Source organism: Rhea pennata, chromosome 9 (genome assembly GCF_028389875.1).
Source record: "Rhea pennata isolate bPtePen1 chromosome 9, bPtePen1.pri, whole genome shotgun sequence".
NCBI classification, from domain to species: Eukaryota; Metazoa; Chordata; class Aves; order Rheiformes; family Rheidae; genus Rhea; species Rhea pennata.
Window position 1 is genome coordinate 20,325,789 of NC_084671.1, and position 13,272 is coordinate 20,339,060.

Here is a 13,272-nt window from a genome sequence, read left to right on the forward strand (position 1 = left end):
CATGTATGCACGCACGCGCCCGCAGACCCACACCCCCAACCCTTGCGCCGTGCTGCTGGCGCGCAGGGCTCCCCGGCCGCTGCGGCAGCCGCTCCTGCGGCCCCGGCCGCCCTCGGTGCAGCGGGCCGGGGGGCGCCCGGCCCCTCCCCCGCGGCCCCGGCCCCCGCGCCCGCGGCCCCGGCGCGGGCGGGCGGGCGGCGCCGTGCTGCCTTCCTCCCGGCTTCCTCGCCCGGCGGCACTTCCAGCGGGCCGTGGGGCAGCCCGCGCTCCCGGCCCGGCCCCTTGGGGTGTTTTTTTTCCCTTTTTTTCCCACCTCCCTTTATTTGATCCCCCGCGGCCGGGGCGCGCGCGCGTCGGGGGCGCGCGCGGGCGGGAGCGGCGCGGCGCCGGGCGGGGAGCGCGGCTGACGTCGGCGGCGAGGGCGGTATAAGCGGGCGCTGTCCGGGTGCTGAAGCGGCGGCGGCGGCGGCGGGCGCGGCGCACGCAGGTAGGGGCTGCGCTGCGCGGGGCTGCGCTGCGCGGGGCTGCGCTGCGCGGGGCTGCGCGGGGCTGCGCGGCCGGGAGGGAGGCGCCGGGGACAGGGACAGAAAGGCTGCGTTAACCGCAGAGTGAAGGCTGAGGGCCGGCGGGGCTGCGCCGGGTGTCTGCAGCCGCGGACCAACCCCTCTCGGGCGGGCGGGCAGCGCGTGTCAAACCCGGGCAGACACGGAGGTTTATCCATGTGTATTATCAGCCCTGTTCGGTCACTAGGCAGGAAGTGTAACATAATATGTTTCAGCTCGCAATTTCATTTACTCTTCTTGCCGGCTCACGGCCACAACACTTTTGGCTTTTCAAAATACGGGGTGAAAGGTTTTCTTGGATATAAACACAACTCGATCAGTCCTCCATTTATACAGGCAGTCACTGTAGTCACTCCTTGATTTTTGTTTTGTTTTCCTACTCCCACCACTCTCTGTGCTCTTATTTTGTTCATGTTTTGAGTTCCTTTCGCGGGGTAGAGATTAAGATGTGCTTTAAAAAGCAAGTTAACTGCAGTCACTTTGTTTATTAAAAAGTAAATGGGAGGAAGAAAATATTGTATATTTCCATATTTTTCTTATGGAAAACTGCTGTCAGAGTCCCTCTCTGCCTCTTAGGGCAAGGACTCATCTATAGGAAAGCTTATGACTTTTCATAGAAAAATGTCACCGGAATCATTATCTTCACGTCAGAGAAGACTACTGGGAAAGACTGAGAGAGAAAATTACTGTTGCCATGGAAACATCACAGAAAGGAGATTTATTTCATTGTTTTGTCTCTCTTCTAGAGAACTTCTGTCAGGCTTTATTACCTTTGTACGCATTAAATTGGGAACTCAGTCCCCTCATTTGCAAACAGCACCTTCTTAATTTGTTGGCCACAGAAAGATTTTCTTGTTTGCTAGGTGCTAATAGAAGAGGTTGCTTGCACAGTTCAGATGAGCAAAAGTCTACTCCCCTTCTTCTTGGCTAGCTTCATAATTATACAGCTGTAGAGAATACAGCCATTTTAGCATATTGTGCTTTGAGAAGCATAAAAGAAGCCTTACTGTAGATCCTGAAGATAGTCTAAAATGTCCTCTGTTGTCTCAAAATTGGAAACTAAAGTCTGAAAGACTGGGGAGGAGTCCTCTTACCCTAAATAATGCAGTATATTTAATGACAAGATTTTATGATCTGAAGTTAAAGCTTTTAAAAGAAATCCTTCCAATCTTCCAAAAGAAATCTTCCACTTGATGAAGATTTCAGGTATCATCTATCAATAAACCAGAAGTGAAAATTGATCTGTAGATGAATGTACCCAAAATATCTAGAGAGGAACTGATGACCTGTTATTTCTGTAGGGGAAATATTCAGCTGAGTAAAAGCTTATGGAACACTAAACTTAACTTCGCCTGACTACAAGTATTTTCATTTTAATTGGATGCTGCTGAATTTTACTGAGGACATAACAATACGTAGTTGTGTGCAGTAGAGGAGACTGAGCTCCTCATCTCTCTTAGGGGAGGTGCCTGGCAGATAATTATGGAACAACACTCCCCTCCTCCACCCTGCAAAAAAGACAGAGTTTCTCATATGCTAGGCAGACTAACTCTATTAATAATCTGTCTGTCTGGTGACAGACTTTGTTTTGTTTATTTGCTACAATAAGTTCTGCTCAACACAAAAAGTAATTAATTATGCAGTTTTTTCCCCCTGGAGATATATATAGGACTAGAGCCTTTTCTGTGACATCAAATAGGAGATACGTAGGTTTTAGGGCAAACCAAGATCTAGCGGGAGGGATCTTCTAATCAACTGTCTGAATTAACCCTTTCTGAAGTCAATTCTCAAAATTATCCAGGGCAGAATTCATAAATATTTGGGGAAATTATTTGCTATGCTGGATGTTAACTTGCTCAGGCATACCAAGGGAAAAAAAAAAAGAAAAAAAAAAAAAAGAAAAAGAAAGAAAGAAAAGCAGCTCTCTGAACTGATACAGCTTTAATTATTTAGTTAAATCACATTATGTTAAGAGCAAAAATCGAGTGGAAAAATCTACAAGTGAGCTGGAAGGAGCACATTGACTCTCACTTCCAGCTTACAGCAATGAGTAAACACCGGTATACATAGCTTCTTCAGTCCACCGTGAATCACCAGCACCGCAACAGGATGGTTTTTCCAAACCAAAAGCAAAGGAACCAAAATAGATCAATTCATAAAAGAAGCTTCAAACTTTATCATTTATTTACTGTACTTTATTCATTAATGCAACTGGAACAGCAAAGAACCTAGTCTGTCTCAGAGCCCCCTCGCACAAGCTGCTGAGCGTCTCCTCCGAAATAGGTGACGGGGATTTTTCACTTCACTGCGAGCGGATGGTGCTCAGCTCCCCGCAGGACTGGGCTGGTACAGGTGTGTCCCCCTCCGCAGCAGTGCTGTAATCTCATTAATTCAGTCTGATGCATATATTTCCCCATCCTGTGCTTTCAAAGCAAGTTTATTTGTGCTCGACGTAAGCTGGACACAAAGATTAGACAAGGACTTCTGTTTATATAGTCTAACTGTGAATTTAGCTCAGTTATGTCAGGTTTATGCCTGTCCTAGGACCTGATTTGATTTCCACTGAAGTGAATGAAGGAAACACTATCTGAAAAAAAAAATCACTAATCAGAACTTGCCTCTTGCAAAACTGGTTTAGAAAAATGCTAAAAAAAAAGTGCTTTTAGGATAAATTATAGGTGATAGACTTTCATGCAGAGGCTCCCTTTGGCTATGGAGAAATGATTCATTCATAGATCCTGTTACCTTAAATTCACCTATAGTGTAAATAATATATTTTAAAAATAAAATAACGAAGAATGAAATAAAAACACTAACAGTAACAACAGAAATAAACTTGTAAATCATTTTATATGCCATGTTCTCTACTTCATTACATGGATTTTATTGCAGTTTAACACCATTCAGTCGTGTTACCCTGGCATGAAATTAGATACCCAGTGAAACAATCACACAAAATAATTCTGTATGTAGTTTTAATATTGATATTTTTGAGCAGCATTTAAGGTTACACTGAGATTTCTGTTTGAAGCTGTCATTTTAAAATGACATCTAGATTTCTCTATGGGCATTTCATGAGCTGTATAGGACTTCCATTTTTTTTACTTTGGTACTGCCATTGGAAAATTGATGCTCATAAAGAAACTGAGCTTAGAGAAAACATTTATATCATTGCAAAATGGTAGTTTCCAATAAACTGAGGAATCACTGGAAAGGCTTAGAAAGTAGATTCTCTAAATAAATTTCCACCGAAACATACGGTTTCTGTGCATGAAGTCTATTAGGTTTCCATAACTAATTAAAACATACACAGCAGTGGTATTCTTCACGATGAGTTTGAGTGTAAAATAGCAATCTCTGTTTTGCTTTGCAGTTTACTAAGTTTGTCTCCATATGTTAACTGTCCTTTTTTTTCCTTCTTCTCTATTTTAAGGAAATATTTTAAACATGGCAGAAACTAAAACCTTCCAGCTTGGAGCAGCCTGCGCTCTCACCTTTTCCTTTGTCCTAATCTGTAGTGTTGATGCAGCTTCCTTCCAGCAGTACCAGCTGCTTCAGAAAGACCCAGACTATGTAATGAAAAACTTACAAAGGTTCCCAAACCCTGATATGATCAAAGCGTTGGAATACATCGAAGATCTTCGCAAGCAAACTAGCAAGGGAGAAAGCAGCCCTGATTACAACTCTTACCAAAGCGTTCCTTATCCCCTGCCACAGAAGGAAAGCAAAGACCAGCTTCGCCTACCAGACAATATACGGGATTCATTGACTGAAGATGAGTCTCAGTGGGTTAAAGTGATGTTGGAGGCCTTGAGGCAAGCTGAGAAAGAGTCAAAAGTTGGCCCGAAGGAGAATAAACCTTACAGTCTGAGTTCGGATAATAACTTTCCAGTGGGAGTATCTGATGATTATGAGACTTACAAGTGGCCTGAGAGGTGGCAAAAATATCTCAAAATGCCACTGGGGCACTATGAAGACAGTTCAAGAGACAGTCCTTTCAAGCGCACTAATGAAATAGTGGAAGAACAATACACCCCCCAGAGTCTTGCTACACTGGAGTCTGTGTTTCAGGAGCTGGGGAAGATGGCAGGACCAAGTAACCACAAGAAAGAGAGGCTGGATGAGGACCAGAAATTGTATGCAGATGACGAAGATGATGTATATAAAGTGAATAACATTGCCTATGAAGATGTGGTTGGAGGAGAAGACTGGAATCCAATAGAGGAAAAAGTGGAAAGTCAAACCCAGGAAGAGATAAAAGATAGCAAAGAGGAAATTGATAAACATGAAGAGGAGATTGATGATGAAATGAAAAGGTCAGGGAAACTCGGCTTCCTTGAGGATGAAATGAAAAGAGAGAATAAAGATCAAATGTCAGAGGATGTTTCAAAGCTAATGAATTACTACCTGAAGAGGCTGACGGGCAGTGCTGGAAATAGGAAATTAAGGACTGGAGAGCTTGAGGAAAAAAGGGCAGCCACCTTTTTGGATAAGCAACTCGATCCTCAGTCTATAGCTCAGATAATAGAAATCTCAAGGAATTTACAGATTCCTCCTGAGGATTTAATAGACATGTTGAAAGCTGGAGAAAAAAAACTGCTTCAGAGTGAAAGGTTGGAAGCTGAGCAGGAAGTAGGATTCCCAGAAGACCTTGATGAGATCTCTGAAACTAATCTAGGACAGAGCGATATATTTAAAAGTAATGTAAATTCTAAAAATGGATACATGAAGCAGCCTCTTAATGTTATTCCAGAAAATCTACCCGAAGACCTCAATATTGAAGATATTGTCAGTCTTCTGGGAACAGACAACTTAGCTAATCAGAACCCCTCCTACTTAGTAAATCGTCTTAATCAAGAAAATGATTTGCCAAGACTGCCTTACCTTCCCAGAAGATTGAAAGGACATCAGTTTCCTAAAGCTGCATGGATTAACGATTTGGAAAGGCGACAAATGGAATACGAAAAACTGAACGAGAAAGATGAAGAGCTGGCCGATTATTTGGCAAAGATGTTGGCAAAATATCCTGAAGTTATCAACACAAACCAGATGAAACGAGTTCCAGTTCCAGCTTCTGAAAATGACCTGCAGGAAGATGAGCGACTGGAACAAGCGATCAGAGAGCACCTGGGTCAGCTGGGACCTCAGGAGTCTGCAACGCTGGCGGCGCTCAGCAAACGGCTTTCAATGCCCGGGGAAACCGATGACACGCAGAACAGGCAGTATCTGGATGAGGATATGCTAGCAAAGGTGCTAGAGTATCTAAAGCAAGAGAAATCAGAGCTTGAAAGAGATCACATTACTAAACGGGCAATGGAAAATATGTAATTGTTCCCCGAATACTATTTCTTTTCAATGTGTTGACTTCTATCCCAATTTAGTTGTGATTTATTCCCTCTCTCCCACTAAACAACTTATGCTAGACTACTTACCATTGAACAGTCTGCATATCTTTCTCAGAGCTGTTATATTGTTTATGGATATACCTATGTATGTTATAAATTCTGGGGCAAATAACTGCTTCAAGTGTTTTAAGAAACAATTTAATGAAATCAAGTAAAACTATAAAATGTACACAAACAACCTTTGCATTGTTAATAAAACATGATAAATGAAGAGTGATAACTATCATTTGAAATTTTTAAAATTAATTGGATTATTTTGTTACTGTCTGTAGTGTTTTTTGTGGAGTATCGAATAAAAAAATAAAGCATTATATATATAGTTTTATTTACAAGGCTTTTTCTATTCAGTGTTTTATTGTTGATGAATAAATTATTTCTGGACAACAGATTGTGTTTCTTTGTGGCAGTTGATATAGTCATAGTAATTTTAAACTGAAATATTATTTCTACTTTTATAGACAACTTTTATGAAGTGTAAATTATTTTTATTGTAGAACAACTTAATAGCATACGCACCTGGTTTTCTGGACTGTGCAACATGGGCTTGGCATTATCTCTACGGGTAGTGAGTAACTGAGGAGCTTACTGAAGTCAGCCAGGGTGGTAGCTGCACTATATTTTTCAAAGTTAGGCCCCAACTGATTAATGATTCTGTATCTCTTGGCAGTGGAGACAGGCTAGATGAGCTGTCCAGCTAAGACAGACTCTATGGTAAACCTCTACACAAATATAAATTAAACCTTTTCATCCAAGTAGAAGATGGGAAGCTCTGCAGGCAGGTTCCTCTCTCGCTTTCACGGCTGATGAGGTGCAGAAAGAAACTCATGGCTCCCAGCAAGGCTAGCAGGGAACTACCGCTGTAGGTAAGAGCACTTTGTTGTGTAAGAAAAACATACTGTTTTCCATTTCATGAAATTGCCATTACAACTGTACACAGAACCCTTATATTTCACTTACTGACTCTGTTGCCTGGTTTCCTGGACACTCGAAATTTGTCTTACAGCTCCTGTTAAGGCCTGCAATGGATGTTCTGAAAAAGCTGGTCTGTTTTCCAGAACTAAATGTGCTCCTGTAACTCTGAGTCATCCGTGTTTTTCACCGGGACAGCTCCAGCATAAGCATTTCCAGGATCCTCTTTTAAAAGTGGTTTTCCCTGTGGTATTCTTCAGCATCTCCTCTCTGCTAAGTGGGGTGGGGATGAGTCTTAGTGAGGCGATGACTAATGGCACAAAGTACAAAGGCTGCAGAGACAAGATTTTATTTTGGGTGCCACCATTATCCTGAGCAATTGCTGATGCCGAGTCCAGTCAGCATTCCCGCTTGGGGCCTAGATTAAAATTCTTAGTTTCCTGTTTCTTGGATGAGTCAAAACATAGACTTGAAAAAAAATATCTGTACTAAATTCGCTTCTGGACTAAAGAAGGACAACACAGTCTCTATCGATTGAGAAGCACTAGCTTAGGACTCGAGTAGCTTTGAATGACTGTATTTTATTCAAAGCAAAATTGTACTTAAAAAAAAATCTAATGACATTAATCTAATACCTTTATTCTCCTTGATCCTAATACCACCCTTGACAGTCCTCACTGTTAGACTTTAGAAATTTTTCTTTCAGTCAAGGCAATAGTATGACTTAAAACTGAGGAAGTGCAATAAAAACAGCAGCACTGGGAACTAAGTGAATGTCTGCTGCATTCAGGGAGCAACTGTCGCAACTTCAGATTGTTGCCCAAGGCCTTATTTTAATGAAAAGTCTATTTATCGCCCTTCCCGCCTCCTCCCTCCCAAACACGGCACAGCTCTACAGAATGGGGAATGACTGGGATGTGTCCAGTTACTCTCGGGCTGAAAGGCTACCTAAAGGCCAAGGCTTCAGCGGACAGCTCCCTAGAGCCTGTGTTTGTCCAGAGCTGTAATTAAATGCCTTTCTCTCCCTCTCCCTCTCTCTTATGGCAGGAAAAAAAAAAGGCAACTCACATAAATGTTTTCAGAAAAGAAGAATAATCATGAGCTACAGAAGAACAAGGCGGTGCTGAAGGCCTGATGGTGAAATGTCAGGTACGCCGCGGATTATGGCCGGGATGAAGGAAAACAGCAGCGCAAGCGTCGCCGCGGTGAACGTACGAGAGCTCTGGCTCGGCGGCTTCACCACCAGGTTCTGCAACCACAAGTCACGCTACAACATAGCACTGGGCTTGTCCCCCTTGCTAAAAGGGATGGGAGGAGTTTATCTGCTGTTTTGCAGCTCGAAAACTCAAACTGAATCTTTTCTGCTGTTGCTGCCTTTCTTTCTTGCATTGGTGTTTATGATTAATGCTTTCTTTAAGTCAGTTTGAGAGGCTGAAGAGCTCTAACATACCTACTGTAAGATGTTGCGGTTTTGTCTAGTGCGTTATTTTTACTCCTACATCTTTAGCTGATCTCGTTCTTTCTAAAAGACTGCTTCCAGCCAAAGGAAAGGCATTCTTAGGCACTGTTTCGGCACTTACTTCTTGAACATATTACTGATATACAAGAAGTGTGGAGGACCAAGGCCTAGACAAGATGCCACACAGAAGAAACACGACCAAGCATGGTTAACGGAGTGCTCCAAATGGCAGAAATAAATGCTTTTAAGTTCATTAGCTTCATTTCCTTCCTACCTCAGCCAGTAGCCCTGCCGCTCACCGGGCTACTTAGGCTCTCTCCTGACCGACGCTCCCGGGAGTCGCGTGCCGTGAGCGCGGCCTCCTGGCCCTCGCGCAGGGAGAGCTCCGCTGGTGTTTTGCATACGAGACTGATTCTGGGTCTGAGGACCTGGGACTTCAGCGCGAGTAACTGTAGCTCTTCTTATAAGAACATCTTGCCTACAGGGTGCACAAGCCTTTAAGGACTTTGTTGTTCTTGGTTCTTCATCTTCATAAACAAGAAAAGAGATGTTGAATCTGAACTAACAACCTTGCACATTTTCCAATAGAATTACATAGAAGTTCCAAGCTTTTTGCCAGTTAAAAACAGTCTCATTAATGTCCTTTCCTTTTCTAGATACAGACAAAAAAAAAATCTAATCTTATGAAGTACATTTCTTCTAACAAACAAATCTGCAACTCATTTTTGAAATGAAAGAAATGAAATGAAATGAGCAAATACTTAACAGGTAGCTATAGCTATCTCTTGGTAGGTAACAAAAGCTCCTGCAAAGGAGTAGTTGGTTATTCCCCAATTTGCAAAACAGAATTATCAAATGTCGGTCGTAATATCTGATACGCTCAGCTAAGCCACGCCAGGGTGGCTCCGCTGCAGAGGCACTGTGTAGAGCTTAACTCTTCTTAACACCCACTGCTGCCTGTGCTTTGATTTTTCGGTGTTTTATGTTTTCCTTATGAGTGTAATGGGAAAGAAGTCACGTTGTTAATCATGCACATAGAATACATAATAGATACACTATCATCAGGCCTATTATTATAATTATACACAAAATAAAGTCTCAACCCTGCAAGCTTTACTCAGGCAAAGTCAAGCGTAGATTTTTAATTCCTCTTTTGGGCTACGATGTGATAGCATCCTGGAGGTAGCTGGCTGGCATGTCCTGCTGATGCGTGCCTGTAGCCTGGCAAAGGGAAGTGCTTCTGCTCGCACGGTGCTCTTCGGGGCTGCCGCGAGCGCCGCCGTCTCCTCGTATTTAAAGTACTGCCCAATGATCAGAAATGAGCAATGAGCAGAAATTCTGTATTTGGTCTGAATGTAGCTGGCTGCTGGACACATTTTGTAAGGCCTGAGGGTGCTCCTCTTTGTATGTCCTCCAGAATTCACTGTGTTAGTAGTCGTAAGAGTTAGCACCTTTTAGATTTTTTCACTAATTCGCACGCTACCGCAACTGTTTCGCTTACATTTGCATCTTGATGGCTCCATTATTTTGTCAGCTGGAGCTGCTAAATGGGAACATTTGTTGATTCAAAAATTAGTGTGACCATATTACCTCATTTGAAGAAATTAGATGATTGCTGCATTTTTTTTTCTCTTTTTAAATGAAGGTATTTCTGCTCTGCAGGGTTTGACTCTCATATAATACTTTGCACTAGTGTTTTTCAAAGCACTTTACAAAGATACCTTGTTTTGTAGGGAAAGGAACAGGAGGTAGCTGTGGTTTTCTTAACGTGCCTGCAGATGAGCCAAGGCTAGAACCAGGCCCCCCGAGCCCCGCGCAGGGCTTTCCCTCACTGCTTTGCTCTGCTGGTTTGCCTGCTTCTCCCGGCACACCCTACCCAAGCCAGTCTTCCAGCAGCTTCAGCGCAAGCGTTGCAGCTGAGGAGGCGGCGGATGCTCGGGGGCAGCAGTTACCTGCAGAGAGGGGCGCCGCACGGGAGCTGCGCTCCTAGGAGCATCCCTAGCAGCGCCCCGCGGCGCGGAGCACCCGCCGCCGGCGGCTCACCGAAGGACCGCGAGTCTGTACGGACGCAGCTGGGGCCAGCTGCGCTTTGCATTTGCTCAGCTATCGAAGGGCCTGCCGAGGGGCGCAGCGGCGGTGGCAGAGCGAGGAGCGGCGCGCAGCGGCAGCAAGCCAGTGCCGGCGCAGCATCCCCAGGGATAAGCCCTGAGTCAGAGCTGATTAGCCAAAGAAACGCGTTATTCCTGATTTTTGGATGATTCTAAAACATTTGAGATCATTAATAATTTACCTGCAGATGTTGCAGAGCTCTAGATGTGACTGATTAAATGCATCTGACATTTCTCTGGAGAGAGCCTGTTATTCCAGGAACCCACTCAGTATCTGCAAATGTCTTAGAATTACTGTACTCAGAATTACTCATTTATTTACAATGTGTTCCTCTGTACAGAAAGAAAAATGACCTGTGATTCCAAATGCAATTCGTACATTAGCATGCTATGTTACTAGTATTTTAAATTCAGCACAACGATTCAGCTGATTTTCTCTGTAAGGTCCAACGCAGCGAGCTCTGCCTTCCTCTGCTAGGAGGAAAACTGTAAAAAATGAGCTATGCACGTCTTACTGGTTTGGGGGAGGAGAGTTAGAAAATTGTTGTTTGGCAGCTCCCCAGCTCCTACAAGTGCAGCTCCATGATATGCTTCCCCAAAATCTTCCTAGTACATGTCTAAAAATAGAGTGCCTTGCTTTTTTTCTGGCTGAAAAGCCAACCTCTTGCAGGTTTGACTTCAGTGGGAGTCCCACACTGCAGCCAGATCTTATGGGTCCAGTGAGCAGGCTCCCAGACAAGATCTAAAAGAAATAATGAGCTAAAACTGGCTTTATGCCACATTCGCAGCTCCCTGATTATATCACCCGTATTGAGTCCACCGGATTTGTCTGGCCCCCTGCTTAAGTCAGAATAAATCTCATTTGGTGGAGCTGTGGGTGTGCACTTTTTAACTGCTTCATTTAAAAGCCTAAATGAGAACTGGGCATTTATGGAAATTTGACTGTGTATTTTTAAAGAGGGTGACCATAGTCAGGGTGGTTCTCCTACTCTTCTGTTTACTGCAGTCCTCAGCTGCTCTGCTGGAGATAGTGGTACCTATCCCCATCAGGACTTTCCTCAGGGTCCCCTTGGTAAAGTCTTCTGAAGTTACTTTCTGCTTGCCCTAAGCACACACCACAACACACCTGCAGAAAAGGAAGCGCACGGTGCCTGCATGTTGAGATCTCCAGGTGAAACACATTAGAGCTACCATTGACCACGGTTGCTCCTTATGGTCTATTATTTTTTTTTCCAAAACCATCTTTCCTTTTGATGGATTTTTTTTTCCAGCTCAAATTTTATATTCTGTTTAGATTCACATTTTAAATCTGTTATCCTTGAATTCAAAAGGAAACATGCCACCCATGCTTTTCTCCCTCTCCTCTTTGACTTAAGAGAAGATATTGGACTGTTTGGGTGAGAACCAATGTGTCATTTCTGCAAAGAACATGTTTTCTCTCGTGGCTATGTGCTTTGTCACCTGCTAGCAAATGTCATAGCAGAGAAACAAACCACTTAATGCACCCACAGTACTTGTACTCCCTTATTAAGTATGTAAGGCCAGGCCGGGAACACTATGTACAGGCATAGAAAAGATTAAAAAAAAAAAAAAAAAAAAAGATAGATCATGAAAGGGGATAAAACCAACATTCCTTGCTTGTCGTTCATGTAGCAAACAGGGGGAGATGTGTTCAGTCCTTCTGAGTAAGTTTTGGGGTGCAAACATAATCCGATGGGAAAACTATTTTCCACAAGGTTGAATTTGCTCAGATCAAAATTATAATCTGTTAATTTTCTTCTTACAGACACTAGTCAAACGTGGTAAAAGTTTCACACTAGTGACAAGCCACTGTACACTGAAAGTGAAAAAAAAACCAAAAACAAAAACAACTGATAATCCTATTCTGTATGTATATTCTGTATGTAAATCTGTGAAATCCGCCACATTGCACCAGGTAATTTAGACAACAGAAATGCTGATACGGTGCAAACTCTCAAGTCCTTTGGTCCTAGTCGTGGCCCTGGCCTTTGTCTTCCTAGAAGCAATGGTCAGGTTGGACTTTGTTAACACATATATTTGACTTTCTACTATCTATTTAAAAAGCCTCAGCAGCCCTGGCTGCCTCACCGGAGGGCGCGGGCTGGAAATGGTTGCCAGCCTGGTCCCGAACCTCTAGGGCTGGTGGTTCCACAGCAGCTGCTTTGATTCCCCCAAAGTTCTGCCCTGCTGAGCCTCCCCCCAGTTAACAGCAGCTTTATTCTAAGAATCTGTAACTTTTGGGACGAGCTAATCAACGCTTCTATTCGAGAAGAAAATTACTGTTGAAAGTGTCGTAACTAATTATTTGCACAATTTAAGAACAAAAAATTGAAAGAAAACTTATCAAATCCTCACCCTTATATTTTTTAAGTTATTTGTTGTGAAACTAACAGTTTTGTTTTCACTTTTATACTATTTGTTCCATTGTGCCTTTTAGAGTCAGAACATATTGTGTTTTGTTGAGTCTATGAAAGAATTCAAAGCTACTGGCCACATCCCAATTTAGTAATACTTCTTTCTTCAGTCTTATTTATATCTGACACAATACAGAGGAATCTTACGATTTCAAGTAATTCTGTACCTTAAAGCACGATTTTATGTGTATGCTATTAAATTTCATGAAATCCAACATAATAAGGCAAAATTTAAGCTGCAGCTCATTCCCAGCCCATCAAAGACCGGGGACAGGAGTCAGCGACCTATCTCAGGCACTGATAAGTCAGTGTTCAATGCCGTTCCTCGCATCCTCATTCTCCCCCATATGTGGGGAAAATCAACACCAGCATAGATACTTTGAGATACAGAGT

The 13,272-nt window shown here is 43.1% G+C and overlaps 1 protein-coding gene across 1 annotated transcript; it reads left to right on the top strand.

Annotated features, from left to right (window-relative positions):
- The first annotated feature begins 472 nt into the window (after positions 1-472).
- On the top strand, positions 473-6,242 carry SCG2 (secretogranin II). The gene is made up of 2 exons (XM_062582760.1): positions 473-487; positions 3,997-6,242. Exon 2 carries the CDS (start codon positions 4,011-4,013, stop codon positions 5,889-5,891), a length of 1,881 nt encoding a protein of 626 aa, XP_062438744.1. The 5' UTR covers positions 473-487; positions 3,997-4,010; the 3' UTR covers positions 5,892-6,242.
- Positions 6,243-13,272: the final 7,030 nt, after the last annotated feature.